Consider the following 15,571-nt stretch of genomic DNA (forward strand, 5'->3'; position numbering starts at 1 on the left):
AGGAGGGAGACCTTATTCATCCCCTATGCTATGACTACATATTCATCCCCTATGCTATGACTACATCCCCTCTGACTACTCTGACTGCTGTGTGGAGGGTACACTGGAAGGGAAGAAGGTTGGAGAAGAAAGCTATTGCACCAAGAGATGATGTTAGCTCGGACTGGAGCTGCAATTACATGAATTTGGGATTTAGGGGAAGAGAGGTGTTGTGTGTGTGTGTGTGTGTGTGTGTGTTTTCTTCCTAGATTAAATGGAGGAGGTTGGGTGGGAATGGAAGATTAAAAGCTAAGTTTGGGATGGACTGGTTAAGTTGGAGTTGCCTATGAGGCATACAGGACAAGATGTCAAATAAGCTGTATTTGCCAGGTTCCTTGCTTCTGACTTGGGCTAAGAAAACCCTAGACTGGGTAAGAAAGGAATTGACATTCATTGAATACCTACTATCTGCCAAGTTCTCATATGTTACTGGTGTCTCTATCATAAGTTTTACACACATTTTCCAACACTGCTTTTCTCCATGCCCGTCTAAGCCCTCTCCCAATTCAGCTCCACTGGGACCCAACTGGAGGCCACCTGAGATATGCTTATTATAGACACGCAGACAAACCATGGAATTAGTTCCTCCCTCCAAGAGTCCTAATGAGTCCCTGGAGGATTGTTGCACCTGGATCTGTGTTCAGAAAAGACTCCAGAGACCTGACAAGAAGGGGTAGAGAAAGTTCCTAGGACACTAACCCCAAACTTGAGCTCCAAATTACAGTTATGGCTCCACCCTTGGTTTGCTGAATCTTTTTGGATCTAATATGCCTCCTTTTCTTCATCTTAGCCACCTGCTTCATAAAAATGTTCTGAGAATTGTAGTGAGATTCTAAATTACCTAGAGAGTATCTTAATGTAGGCTCCTGGGTCCCACCATCAGAGATTCTAATCCACTTGGCTTTGGGTGTGGCTCAGGAGTCTGTATTGCAGGTTATTCTGACGCTGGTGAGGCACCACAGGAAACCCTGATCTGCAGAGTGGTAAATTCCCAGCTTTCACGAAATATGTGCCTCAGTGCTATCTATCCCTCCCACGTCGATCACTATAGCACTTTTAAAATAAGGCCCCAAATTCTTTGACACTCCTCCCATTGTGAGATGGGTTATATGTTCCCTGTCTTTAAATCTACTAGTTCTCTTGGGACACCCCAGATGCTTCCTCTCAAAATGCCCCCCTCTCAGAACTTGACTGCCATGATATGAGAAGCCCAAGCCATGGAGAAGCCACATTAACAGTCCCAACTGAGCTGAGCTTTGAGTCATCTCAGCTCTGGCCCAGACACGCAAGTGAAGGAGTCTGCGGATAGTATCAGCCCTAGTCACTGATTTGCCCCAGCCTTCAAGTCTTCTGGGCTGAGCCCCAGACATCACAGAGCAGAGACAAGCCATCCTTGCCACGCCCTGTTCAAATTCCTGACAAATTCAAATTCCTGACAAAAGCTATGCTAATAATAAAAAGATTGTCGTTTGATGTCACTTAGTTTTGGGGTGTTTTGCCACTTAGTAACTGGGATGGTTCCTCAAGTGTTTTTTCAAGAAATGTCTATTAAAATGCAAACACAGTACTTGGAAGGATAAACTCTTTCAGATGAACACATGCAATCACTGCATGTAACAGACAGCAAAGCGGGGAAAATGAGCCAAGAGATGTTCTCTTGTTTCACGGACATGAAAGCATCCCTGGATAAGGCACATAAGTTGCTTTCAGAAAGCTGAAGGCAGAAAGATGGCAACCCTTCGAAGACAGCAGAGCTAAAAGAGAAAATGCTGCATGAAAAGGACAGCTCAAGCAGGAGACCAACATCTAGCTTCCTTTACTTCCGGGTTGCATTTATGGCCGGCTCCAAAATCCCTCAGCTCTCAGCAACTACACCAAAGTTGTTCATTTATGCCAATTTTCCAAATGTACTTATGAGTACATGAAAAGCAGAATAGCAAATGCGGCACCCTTCCCTGAGAATCACAGGTCTATAGTAAGAATGGGCTTAATATGAGAGCTTCATGCTTGTAAAAAATGACTAGCAAATTCTAGCAGCCTTGAACCCCGAGAATGTAAATCCCAACTAAGTCAAATTACGATATGGAGGAAGAAGCTGTAACTACAGGAATTTTCTTGCTAATAAATACTACTAATTATAGTAAACATTGAAAATGTAATTATTAAAAAATTGTAAAGTGGGGCGCCTGGGTGGCTCAGTCAGTTAAGCATCAGACTCTTGATTTCAGCTCAGGTCATGATCTCTGGGTCGTGAGACAGAGGCCCACATTGTCATTGGGCTCCGTGCTCAGCAGGGAGTCTGCTTCTTCTCCTCTCCCTTTCCCCCTCCCACCTCTCTAAAATAAATTATCTTTTAAGAAATGTAAACCATTATAAAATACATAAAATACAAGAATATTTAGTGAATATTTTAATTGATAAAATATAAAATGAGGCTAGGTTAACTCTTCATGGTTTTATTCAAGCTATTATTCAGTGCAAGTAAAAATGATGGAGCAAATAATAAAAATTATTTTAAAAAAGGATGGAGCAAGACATATAACCTGTATTTTCTGGGACTAAGAACAGGAAATGCCACACTGCAATGTGAATTAATTCTATTTTAGTAACTAACACTAATGTCTGTGCACCCAGCTTCACCACCCTTCTCATTGTTTTTGGAAGTAACTTGAATCTCATTTCTCAGATTAATAACCTAAATAAACTCAGATTATTAATATAAATATTGGAGTTTTCTTTCCATGAAATACATTTACAGCCTTCTAAAGAAACTCTGGGGAGTTTGTTCTCAGTCATGAATTCACCATGTAACTGGTACGATTCCCAAGTTCTTTAGACTTCCATGATACTTGCTTTGGTCTGTATCAGTGAGCAGCTTATTAACCCTAAATCCCTAGTCCCCAAAGGACTGAGAACAATCCAGGCCCCTCTAAGCCTGTTCAGATTTATTTCTCTTGTCTCTGGAGACCCCTTAGTAGTTACATGGTGTAATTTTCTGGAGTAAAATTGTTATCTGTCTCTGATTCCAAGAGTTTGCATTTATTGCAATGAGTAAAATAGTATGTCTCCTAAACTATTATTTGTACCGGACCATACTAGAATTCCAAGTAATAAAAATGGGGAGTCCATTGTAATATATGAACTTGGAAGCCAAACGTCCCCCCTTAGACCAGTGGCAGTATCTAAAGAACTGAGTCTATGTTCAAGAGCAGAAAGGAGCAAGTCGCTATCAACCTTGGGCCCACTTGACCTTCTGGTCACGAAGTAGAAGGCTCTGGCTGCTCACCACCTCTGTGTTCTCTCCTTCCCAGGGACGTCTCTTACACCAGCGTCGCTGCCCTGCCATCCAAAGGCCTGGAGAACCTGAAGGAACTGATCGCAAGAAACACGTGGACTCTAAAGAAGCTTCCACTTTCCTTGAGTGTCCTTCACCTTACACGGGCTGACCTTTCGTATCCAAGCCACTGCTGTGCTTTTAAGAATCAGAAGAAAATCAGAGGGTAAATGGCAGGTGTCTGGAATAAGCGACAAGAGGTCTCGGTGGAAGTTGAAGTAATTTCTGGGTTGGGGGAAAGTTTGTGGTTTGAACGCCAGGCGGAAAGAACCGAAGCATCCCAAAGAAACATAAACTCCATAGGACACAATGTCCCTGTAGACTGAAAGTGACTGCAGATGAGAAGACCAAGGTCACTGCATCACAGCAGGGAGGGGTAGGGATCTTGTAGAATCTTGTAGAGATTATACAACATGATTCCTACTCTCCAGATTCAACACATATTAGGTCCTCAACACATACTAGATGCCACAACTATGAGGACAAACAAAGCAATTAAGACTTCGATTATGTCACAGCTTTCTGGATGCCTGTGTGTGGGCTTTGGACTCAGCTGGCTTTGTACCCAAGCTCTGCCACTTTCTAGCTGTGTTATTCCAGCCTCCTTACTTAACTTCCCCGACCCTCTGTGAAGAGAGATTGTAATGTTATCATTCACAGAGGTTTTGAGAAGATTAAATGAGAACAGAAAACACCTATTGCAATGACCTGGAATGTTTTAAATTCTCAATAAATATCAGCTGCGTTATGAGTTATTTTATTATCAGACTGCCTGCAAGCTGCAAAGGAGGGACAACCTTCTCTCCGTGCTTTCTCTGCATCTTGTCTTCACGTACACTTTGCCTCTACTTTATTCCCCCCCTTGTGTCTCATGTAATCCTGTTGTCCTAACACCACCTTCATTTCTCATGTATTCACTTCTTCTCCGTGTCTATACAATATCTACTGGCTGACTTTCTGACTCATATTTGCATCAGAAATAAACTGGGACCTAGTTGTCGGGGCAGAAGCAAAAGGGAAAGTTCAATGGCTCTGCAAAGAAGGCCAGTATGGGCATGACACCTGCAGAAAGACAGAAGCGGGGTACAGGGGGGTGATAGGAGCCATCAAGGAGGCTTGATACTGACACCATGTGGCCCTGGCTAAGAAAGGACAAGGGATGGGTGGGAGGTCTAGAGAGGACCTCAAGGTCAGGGCCCAGATTTCTCATTAACCTCCAAAAAGGTTGGAATATGCAGTCCATGGGGCATTTTAACCAGAGCACAACAGATAAATCAATATTCCAGCAGCTAAAGCGAGTTAAAGAATCCCTTGTGATGTCATTATGGGGGGCTAGGGAAAAACTAAATCTTACTTCCATGAGCATGTCTACATCCTAGCGTACATTTATTCATTTGTTTGATAAATATTTATTAAGCACCTACTATGTGCTTGGCACTGTCCTATCCTATAGCAATGAATAGGTTGGACAAGAGCCCTCTTGCATTTTGTTTACATTCTAGTAGGGGAAGCATATAGGAAGATACCAGATATTACTATAAAAGAAATAAACATAAGGTAGGATAATTTATTTAGGGAGATCAAGGGACACTTGAGTGGGGTGGGGTGGGTAATAGGAAATGATGTAGGAGAAACAGGCCTGACTAGATCATGTAGAATCTTGTCAGATCATGGAGATCTCAGGAAGTCCACATATTTTACTAAGTGTTGTGGGGACCATTAGGGGCTTTCAGCAAGCAGTGACTTATTTCTGTGCCTTGCAGAATCCTTGAGTCCTTAATGTGTAATGAGAGCAGTATTCGGAGCCTGCGTCAGAGAAAATCTGTGAATACTTTGAATGGCCCCTTTGACCAGGAGTATGAAGAGTATTTGGGTGACAGCCATGCCGGGTACAAGGACAACTCTAAGTTCCAGGATACCCACAGCAACTCTCATTATTATGTCTTCTTTGAAGAACAAGAAGATGAGATCCTTGGTTTTGGCCAGGAGCTAAAAAATCCACAGGAAGAGACCCTACAGGCCTTTGATAGCCATTATGACTACACTGTGTGTGGGGGCAATGAAGACATGGTGTGTACCCCCAAGTCAGATGAGTTCAACCCCTGCGAAGACATAATGGGCTATAAGTTCCTGAGAATCGTGGTGTGGTTTGTGAGTCTCCTGGCTCTCCTGGGCAATGTCTTTGTCCTGATAATCCTCCTCACCAGCCACTACAAACTCACTGTCCCACGCTTTCTCATGTGCAACTTGGCCTTTGCAGATTTCTGCATGGGGATGTATCTGCTCCTCATCGCCTCTGTAGACCTCTACACTCATTCTGAGTACTACAACCACGCCATCGACTGGCAGACAGGCCCTGGATGTAACACAGCTGGCTTCTTCACCGTCTTTGCCAGTGAATTGTCAGTGTACACACTGACAGTCATCACCCTGGAGCGCTGGTATGCCATTACCTTCGCCATGCGCCTGGACCGGAAGATCCGCCTCAGGCATGCATATGCCATCATGGTTGGGGGCTGGGTTTGCTGCTTCCTGCTCGCCCTGCTCCCTTTGGTGGGAATAAGCAGCTATGCCAAAGTCAGCATCTGTCTGCCCATGGATACTGAGACGCCTCTTTCCCTGGCGTATATTATCCTTGTTCTGATGCTCAACATAGTTGCCTTTATCATTGTCTGCTCCTGTTACGTGAAGATCTACATCAGAGTCCGAAATCCCCAGTACAACCCGGGGGACAAAGACACCAAAATTGCCAAAAGGATGGCTGTGTTGATCTTCACTGACTTCATGTGCATGGCCCCAATCTCATTCTATGCTTTGTCAGCACTGATGAACAAGCCTCTCATCACGGTTACCAACTCCAAAATCTTGCTGGTTCTCTTCTATCCACTTAACTCTTGTGCCAATCCATTTCTCTATGCTATTTTCACAAAGGCCTTCCAGAGGGATGTATTTATCCTGCTCAGCAAGTTTGGTATCTGTAAACGTCAGGCCCAGGCATACCGGGGCCAGAGGGTTTCTCCAAAGAATAGCACTGTCATTCAGGTCCAAAAGGTTACCCGGGACATGAGGCAAAGTCTCCCTAACATGCAGGATGACTATGAACTGCTTGAAAACTCCCATCTAACCCCAAATAAGCAGGGTCAAATCCCAAAAGAGTATAACCAAACAGTTTTGTAAGCTAACCCTACACTAGTTGCAGTGGTAGGGGGACTTCTAAAAGGCTGGTTTCTTGAACATATATTCCAAACCCATTACATACACCAGACAGCTGGCCTAACCCTTGTGCAGGTGATGTTTCATGGGGCAAAAGTTCATCTCTGGAGAGAGGATAGCATTACCACCTAATCATTACCTCCCAGAAGGAAAAAAGACTACCAGCACGTCTGAATCCCAGTTGATATCAAAATAACTGACACTTTCTAGAAGGCTTGCTTGATGATAACTTCAGTGACAACATTGTATAAGATGCTCAACAGATATCAACTGAAGCAGATCAACACTGAGCTTCTCACCTGTAGACAGTATTTCATACTAAAGATTCAGTAAATGGCAAATGCTATTAACTTAGTTGGTGACCACAAGATAAAATTAGCCCCAGGTTGGCTTGGTCCACCTTCGTGTTCCTGGATACAACCAAAGACAATGCGAATTCCTCGAAACTGAGAAGTCCAACAGGATACATGCATGGAGTAGCTGTTATGAGGTGAAGGAGGGGAAAGGCTTAGCTTTGCGTTGTTTTTTCAAACTCTGAAACTATTAATCTCTTCACAAGGATCTACCTGATGTGACCCAACTATTATGTGTTTCCCGGAAAAAAAAAAAAAAAAAAAAAAAACTGGCAAGATTTCAGCTAATTTGGCTGAGCAAACTAAGAATTGTTCTTCTTGGCTAGTTTCATGGCATAAAAGACGTGAACTCTAAAAATATTTCTAAGTAGCTGCAAGTGGGAATTATGAACAGAGCACACTAAATCACCCACTGATTAATAAAGCAGGCTGGACACAAGGTAACTGTTGGCCCTTGGGCAAATCACAGGGCCACTTCTAAGTCTAAAAATGAAAGAACTTGACGGCCTCTTCCAGGTTTAAAACTCAACATATATCCCTTGCCCTTAAAACGTGTTTCCATGACCAAAAAGAAAAGTGCTAAGAAAGAAGAATCTGTTTTTTCTATCTTGTATGACTGCCATCTTTTTCTCTTTAGAGTCTAGACATATGACACAGGAAATTTCTTCTTTGTTTCTTTTTCGGTTATGATGTCTGAACATACTGGGCTGGATCTGAGTCATTCAACAAATTACTAGATCTACACAGCTATAATTATTAGGCCAAAAAGAGATTGGTATTTATGTAATAGAATAAAAGGTGGTTTTACAAATTTTTACTCTACAGAGTTACTATGTCACTGTTCAGATTAACTTGAAAACATTGAATTTGTCTTCAGGGATTGGTTTCTTTACTTACTTGTTTCCAACCCACAATATGCACTAAAGCTATCAAACACTCAAATAAAGCAACACTAAAGCTATCAAGAGAAGTTTCTTCTCTCTGAAACTGCTAGCTCTTACTAACCTGTTGATCATTGGGCATAATCTCTATTCCCCAGCAGTGCTCCCTTACTTAAAATGGTTAGGATCAATCTTCATCCATAGATGTACTTTCCAGATTATCTGTCAAAACAGCCCCTTAATTTCATCCCAAACAGAGATGGCATTTGCTTTACAGCTTTTGTTGTTTTAAGTCTGTAGAGTAGGGTTAGTGGGCCCAATGGGCCCCCAGAGATGGTTCCCCTGACTCACCTAGGATATCCCCATAGCTATACCCATTTCTGATTATCACTGAGACTTGGACGTCTCCGTAGAAATATTATGCACACTTGAAATCATGACATATCCACCGTTCATCCATCCATTCACTTGTGACTAATGAAACTAATGAAACTAAACAGTTGTGTTATTTTTTGGCATGTGTTTCTCACCTGTGACATTTTGAAATAGTACATCCTGATAAATAATGTGTTTTATCTTGAGTAGTTGAAATAACACTTTGGAAACAGTCCTAGAAAAGTAAGTTCAACACCATTATTACTAAAATTTGCATTCACAACGTGAAATAAATTTTCTTCCTATGAAATGATTGTGCTGAGTCCTATAGTAATGCTTTCACAATTTGTGAACTTCTTTTAGGGTCCCCATTATCTGTGTTACAACTCAAGACAAGAAGAAAACAATTGGTAAATTTGGTATTGAATTCATATCAATAAATAAATTGTTGACTAATGGTAACTTAAGTATAAAATTGCATCTTGATTATAAGTGGTCTTTATGTGAAAAACTTACTCATGATGAATTGAATTATAATTCACTGACAGGCAGGGATGGCTAAGGGAAAAATATGATTAGTATTGACATTGGGAATTTAAATAGAGCTCTAATGAAGATGACAAATCTATGCTACTTGGTCAGAGTTTAGTTTATCTAGCAGCTTTCAACTATCTGAAGATAGACCAAAATCACTAAGGATAAATGGCCTTAAACCAATCACAGAGATGTCACAAAATTCATGCCCTAAGTTTATACATGTTGCCCAAAGGAGTGTCTCTCAAAACACCCTCAAAGTTTATTAATTCTTGCTTGTTGGATAATGTACTTTTTATATCAGAAAGAGCCAATTAGAAGAAAAGAGTATAATTCAGAGCAGCACCATGAGAGTGTCAATAAGGCAAAAATGAGGACCAAAAATGAAAACTATAATCACAAGAATTCAAACCAATAACAGTTTGAGAAGAAATATTCTTAACTGCTTAAAGTTTGGGGGTGGGGGTCAGAATGTATTGTAACACAACAGAGTGATTCTTATCCTGAATACTAAGGGGACAAGAAAAACTGGGTAGCAATTCATCCTGTTTTAAAAGATAGAAAAGTTCTAGCTCAGAGGAGTGAGCTGAGTCCTGGCACCTACCAACCTTCCTCTTTCAAATTCCACTGAAATAACAGTGAAAAAGCATAAAACAGGCCCAAGCCAAAACTATACTGTGAACAGGAGGAGTGACATCTACAACAGACTGTAGTCTCTGGTGGCTTTTTTGGAAGATGGAGAGTCCATGGCCTGGAGTGATGGATAACAGAGTGGACAGGGCTGCAGCTGGAACACAGTGACTGGATAAGGCAGCTGTGGAGAGATGTGTTCTTCCCTCCAGAGTCCCAGAGAGACCCCAAAGCCTGAAATCACATGACTGAGGGGCTAACTTGGGTAATGAATTGGAATTCTCTTTCACATGGCCACCCCATTGCCTCTCACTACATCAGTTAAAACAACTGACACATTCAGTGTTTGCCCCAGGCTGAAATCAAGAAAGTGATCTTAAAGGAAATGAGTGATCAGTGCAGATGGGGCCAAGCTCCTGGTGTGGGTCTGGGGTAGACCCAGCCCTCTTGCCTACTTCTGCCTTTGCATCAGAAAACAAAGCCTGGATGTTGACATAGGCATCACCATCAGCTCCCCAGTCAGAGAAAGGCATATCGGGGAAAATATATATACACCATTAACCTGACATTAGTCATCCTAACTGTCATTCAAAAATATAAGTGAACCTCAAGAATTACCAGACATTTGAGAAAAATGAACTGTACATCAGTAGCAAACACAAGAAGATCAAATTGAATAGGACATTTCTCTCCCTCTCCCCATCCCTCCATGCTCTCTCTCTCTAAAACAAATAAATAAATCTTAAAAAAAAAAAAAAAAAGAAAAGAAAAGAAATAGAGATCTGTTTTCTAAGGCTATAACCTTAGAAAAACTTTCTAAGGTTATAAAGGCAACCAATTGAAAAAGTGAAAATTAATACTAGCAAAAAATTTTTTAAAGCTGGGAGTTAGCAGATAGCTTGTCAAATTATTTCTTATTCTTCATTATATTCAGCCAAAAGGTATATTGTCTAAATATCTATACCCTAAAAAAACATGTATTTAAGTGTGTAACAGAATTATGAAAGTAAACACCAGAAGAATTAAAATGAAAAATTGACCAAAAGCGGTTTTCTCTGGAGATTGAAACTAGGGATTGAGTGGTGTCATACACCAAATTGCGTCTACTATCCTAACCCCCAGTGTTTCTGTATTTGGATACAGGGCCTTTATGGAGGTAATTAAGATTAAATGATGTCATAAGGGTGGGACCGAGTCCTTATGTGAAGAGGAAGTGCCACCAGAGATCTCTTTCATTCTCACGTACTCACAGAGAAAAGGTCACAAAAAGTCACAAAGGTCCACAGCCAGAGAATGGCCATTGAGGAGAGCCTACCCCAGAAACTAAATCTGCAGGCGCTTCATTCTTGGACTTCTAGATTCAGAACTTTGAGAAAGTAAATTTCTGTTATTTGGGCCACCAGTGTCATACTTTGTTACAGCAGCACGAGCAGACTAATACAGATGGGAAATTTTCAGTTGGTACTCTTCTGCACTGCTGAGTTTTTTTAAATCATATACATACTTGTTTAAGACAGTGGAATGGAAATTATTATAATAGTATTATACTTTAAGATAATTTACATTAAAAATGTGGCATTTTAAAAAAGGTATAGAATGGTCAATTTTATCAGATATTTGAGTTAATGTCTTTAGAATCATCAGAGAGGGAGTCAGATATCACACTGAAAGTGACTTGAGGGGTGCCTGGGTGGGTCGGTGGGTTAAAGCCTCTACCTTCAGCTCAGGTCATGATCCAAGGGTCCTGGGATCGAGCCCCACATCGGGCTCTCTGCTCAGCGGGGAGCCTGGTTCCTCCTCTCTCTCTCTCTCTGCGTGCCTCTCTGCCTACTTGTGATCTCTGTCTGTCAAATAAATAAATAAAATCTTTTTTTAAAAAAAGTGACTTGAACGATAATCTAGCTATTACAAAATTTACATTTTTAGGATGTGATAAATCCAAGCCACTGAGTCTTAAAGTGCCTATTTGGTAGCTATATCTGGCAAACTAAACACTAAAAAAAGTAAAACCCCTTTATAATTTATTCTATTGGATGGCCTCATCACATCAAACCAGAATTTTCGTTTCCTATAAATGCATTGCTGTTTAAGTTACGGCAGGAAAACTAAATAACTAATTGTTAACCATCATATGAATTTAGTAGGTAAAAAGTAAAGCTTTAAACAAAGTACGGTAATCAAGATAGTGTAAACCACTTGGATTCTATCACCCATTTAGTATAATTTGGGGGATCTATTTGGGGAATATTTTGGAATATTCAGGAATACTGTCTTCATTTATTAAAGTATTTTAGGTGGAGGGGATTAGGAAGTTGATGGCAACTGCTGTTTGACAGCACACAATAAAAAAGTTTAATTGTATGTCAGTCATGCGCCTCTCGGTCTTAAATGACAACATGGATCCTTGTAGCCCATTTGGGGGTAGTAGAGTCACAGCTCACTATGGAAATAGCTCAGGCATATGGAAACCATGTAATGATGTATTCATAATTCACCATAATGGGATTTAAATAAAGGATTCTAAACATTAGGAAATTTACAATCGAAAACAGCATTACAGATCTGCCCCTCAGGCAGAAAGTATTTTGACAAAAGCCTATTTATAACATTCCCATGACGCCATTTTCTTTCACCACATCTGAATCTGAAGGACTAACGACAGAGAAAGTTGCAAAAAAGTCTGAAAGAGCTTCAGTTCTCTAGGAGGCTTTTCAAGTTTCCCAGCAGGGGCCATATTAAGTAGATGAGGTAAAAGTTTGAGAAAAACAAAATCATATCATCCCTGTTTCTTTTTAGCAAGTTCCAGGTTTAAATTTTATTCTATTCCACATCAGCTCTCTGGACATCGTGTGAAAGAGGCTTCTGGTATGAGAGTGGACAAACTTAGGTATCGTCAGACTAGACTTGTAGATCTGTGGGAATACGGGACTCCTAGGATTTGTTACTAATAACAAATAGGACCACTTCACTCTATATGCTCTCAGATATTTCTCTGATTTCTCCAAGTGTTCCTTAAGCATTCTGACAGAAAAAGAACTAGGGAAAGTATAATAGCTTCACCAAATGTTGGAGAAATGAGATACCCGCCCAACTAATGCCATGGTCCAGATGAAAAAGGAGCTGCCTGACATCATACCTGTTTTCACCATCTGTGGGCCAGCTCTGGAGAAAGGGAAAAAGTGAGCGCACACCTCTGGCAGTCTCAGGTCTTCCCAGCCATCCAAGCTGAGCCACTAGTGGGAGCAATAACTGAAGGAAGTTCAAGTATTTTCTTCCTTTTCTTTAACTGACCAGCCAAGCTATATGGTCCTCGTGAGTTCTCTCTAAACCCACCCGCCCTGCAGCCACGCTCTACCTACCATCAGGAAGACCTTCAACCTATACCAGCTCTTGCATCTATCCTGGTCCCAAAACCCTCTCACCAACCATTTACTCTATTCTACCCTTGAGATCTAAGAAAACCATTTCTAGAATACCTATGCCATGATTAAAAGGGGGAAGGGGCCCCTGATGGTTGATGTGTTATCTGGGATACATTCAGAAACTTTTCAAAAATCATCATAAACTGGTAATGGCAACAGTACAGAGCATAGAAGTAGAAATGGCTGAATGATTCAGGGTTAGAGGTGGTAATTATATAGGATGAAAATGAACCCTGTGGCTGGTACTTCTTATTGTCTGTCCCAGTGACCTGAAAAGGAAAGGCAGGAGCTAATAATTTCATACTCACATGGCTGTCTCAGAAATTATGTAGTACTGTCCGCCATTTTCAGAGAAAGATTTTTAATTTTTTAATATACTAATAACAACCATCAAAAAAAATCAATGTTTGGGAAAAATGTCTGGAAACATCTAATCTACCTATTTGCTTTCAGGTGTTATTAAATAAACCATCTCAAACATGCCTAAGACAATCCCCAGTTTTGTCTTCTGTATTGAAAGGTCCTAATTTAAGTGATAATTAATTGAAAGACAAAATTCAACTTGTTTATTCCAAGTCTGAGTTTAGGGAGAAACCAGCAGGCTGGAAAATCAGTAGATTATCTAATGTTGGTCTTAAATCCATGGAGAGGTTTGGAAACTTTTTTTGAAAAATCTCTGCTAAAGTCTTATGACTATTTCTATGACTTTGGTTTCCAATTACATAGCCTTCTGAGGGTTGCCAACTAAGTGTTAAATGGGAACATGGAAGTTGACAACTGATTTATTTCCTAGTCCCCTGTATTTTCTCTGATTGTGCTTATTCCGAGTTAGCTAAGAAAGGGAGGACAAAGTGTACAAGTTCGTATTAGCCTTAACATCCAGAAACATTTTTCATGGGAAAAATCATCATTGACCTGTTGATAATAAAATCACTGGTAAATAAGGCTAATGATGATAACTCTAAGGTCAGTGGAATGCTATCAAATCCCTCTATTATAGGAATATTTAATAAAGAGGAAAATTAAGGCATCAGCTCAGCTTCTTCACAGAATTGGGTCACACAATTTATCCCCAAAGAAAAAGTCCTTCTAAATTCTAAGGTGACAAACAAAATTGTCAATTAAACATCAAAACCTTTTTACAGCTAGTTATTCTAATTAATTGTTTTTGCTATCTCTGTACATTATTTACCTTGTATAATTATGGACAAGGATGCCCATGTTCTAGTAAATGGGGTACAGATCTTCCTTTCTGAGGTATTGTAAAATAATAAAGTTATCATACTTTGGATTTTCCTCCTCTATTGTCATCCCCATCAGCATATAAACATGACATTGTTTTTCCTATGTTAAAAGAAAAAACCTTTACTTGACTCCACTTCTTCCCCATCATTTTTTGGCTCCTCTGTCACAAAGCTAGACAAAAAAGAGTTGCCTTTACTCACTGCTATAAATTGCTTTCCTCTAATTCCTTGTTAAACCCACTCTAACTAGGTTTTCAATCCCACAGCTGCATGAAAACCGATCTCATTAAGGTCATCCATGTTGTTAAATCCAATGGTCACTTTTATGGTCTATTAGCAGTATATTGTTATAGTAGGATCTGGCATATTGCTCACCTCCTCCTCACTGATTCCTTTTCTGCTCTTTGTTTCCAGGAGACCACACTACTGGTTTTCCACTTAAGTCACCGACTGCTCCCTTTTCTCTTTGCATCAACCTTTTAATATTGGGATAACCTGCGGTTCAGTCTTTGGTTCTTTTCTCTTCTCTGTCAATGCTTATTCCCTGGCTGATCTCACACAATCACAAGGTTTTAAATATTATCTATTTGGGATGATTCCTCAAAGAATATCTCCACACCACACCTTTCTCCAAACTCCAAATTTGTGCATCTGGTCTGCCTCCTCACAATTTCCACTCTGATATCTAATAGGCATCTTGAAGTCAACATGTCCAAATGAAACTTATGATCTTTTCCCTAAAACCCACTTCACCTTCAGCCTTTCCTATCTCAATTGATCATAATACATCCTTCAAGGTGCTCAGATGAAAATCCTGAGATCTTCCTTGATCCTTCCCATTCTCTCATATCCCACATCCAAATCATCAGCAAGCCTATTGGTTTAACTTCAAGATGTATTTAGAATAGGTCCACCTCTGGAGCGCCTGGGTGGCTCAGTGGGTGAAAGCCTCTGCCTTTGGCTCCGGTTACCATCCCAGGCTGGGATGGAGCCCTGCATCAGGCTCTCTGCTCAGTGGGGAGCCTTCTTCTCCCTCTCTTTCTGCCTGCTTCTCTGCCTACTTGTGATCTGTCTGTCAAATTAATAGACAAAATCTTTAAAAATAAAATAAAAACAGAATAGGACTACGTCTTACACCTTAACTGCTGTTGCCCTCTTCCTTGGATTACTAAATAGTCTCCATTGTTCTCCTTTTATCCCTTTACAGTCTATTTAAGAGGTCGACAAACTACTGCCTACAGGCCAAGTTGGTCCAACTTCCTAGTTTTGTACATCCTAAGAACAAAATTGGTTAAAGAAATCAAAAGGAAAAGAATATTTTGAGGCAATATGAAAATCACATACAACTCAAATTTTGGTCTCTATAAATAAAGATTTAATGGAACACAGCCATGCTCATTCATGTGTATCGGTAGACATATGCTACAACAGCAGAGCTGAGTAGTTGTGAGAGAAACTATATAGCCCACATAGTCTTAAATATTTACTCTCTGGCTCTTTACAGAACAATCTGCCAACCTGTGGTATATTCTCAACAGATCTGGGT

At 40.4% G+C, this 15,571-nt stretch overlaps 1 protein-coding gene across 1 annotated transcript in view; it reads left to right on the forward strand.

The window, feature by feature from the left end:
- The window catches only part of TSHR (thyroid stimulating hormone receptor), a 157,263-nt gene extending 148,606 nt beyond the window's left edge, over positions 1–8,657 (forward strand). The window contains exons 7-8 of the mRNA XM_032878501.1: positions 3,351–3,539; positions 5,137–8,657. Coding sequence (XP_032734392.1) covers positions 3,351–3,539; positions 5,137–6,550 — 1,603 coding nt within the window. The 3' untranslated portion in view covers positions 6,551–8,657. The remainder of the gene's footprint in view (positions 1–3,350; positions 3,540–5,136) is intronic.
- Positions 8,658–15,571: the final 6,914 nt, after the last annotated feature.

This window comes from Lontra canadensis, unplaced genomic scaffold, assembly GCF_010015895.1.
Source record: "Lontra canadensis isolate GAN:19392208 unplaced genomic scaffold, GSC_riverotter_1.0 scaffold64, whole genome shotgun sequence".
NCBI lineage: Eukaryota > Metazoa > Chordata > Mammalia > Carnivora > Mustelidae > Lontra > Lontra canadensis.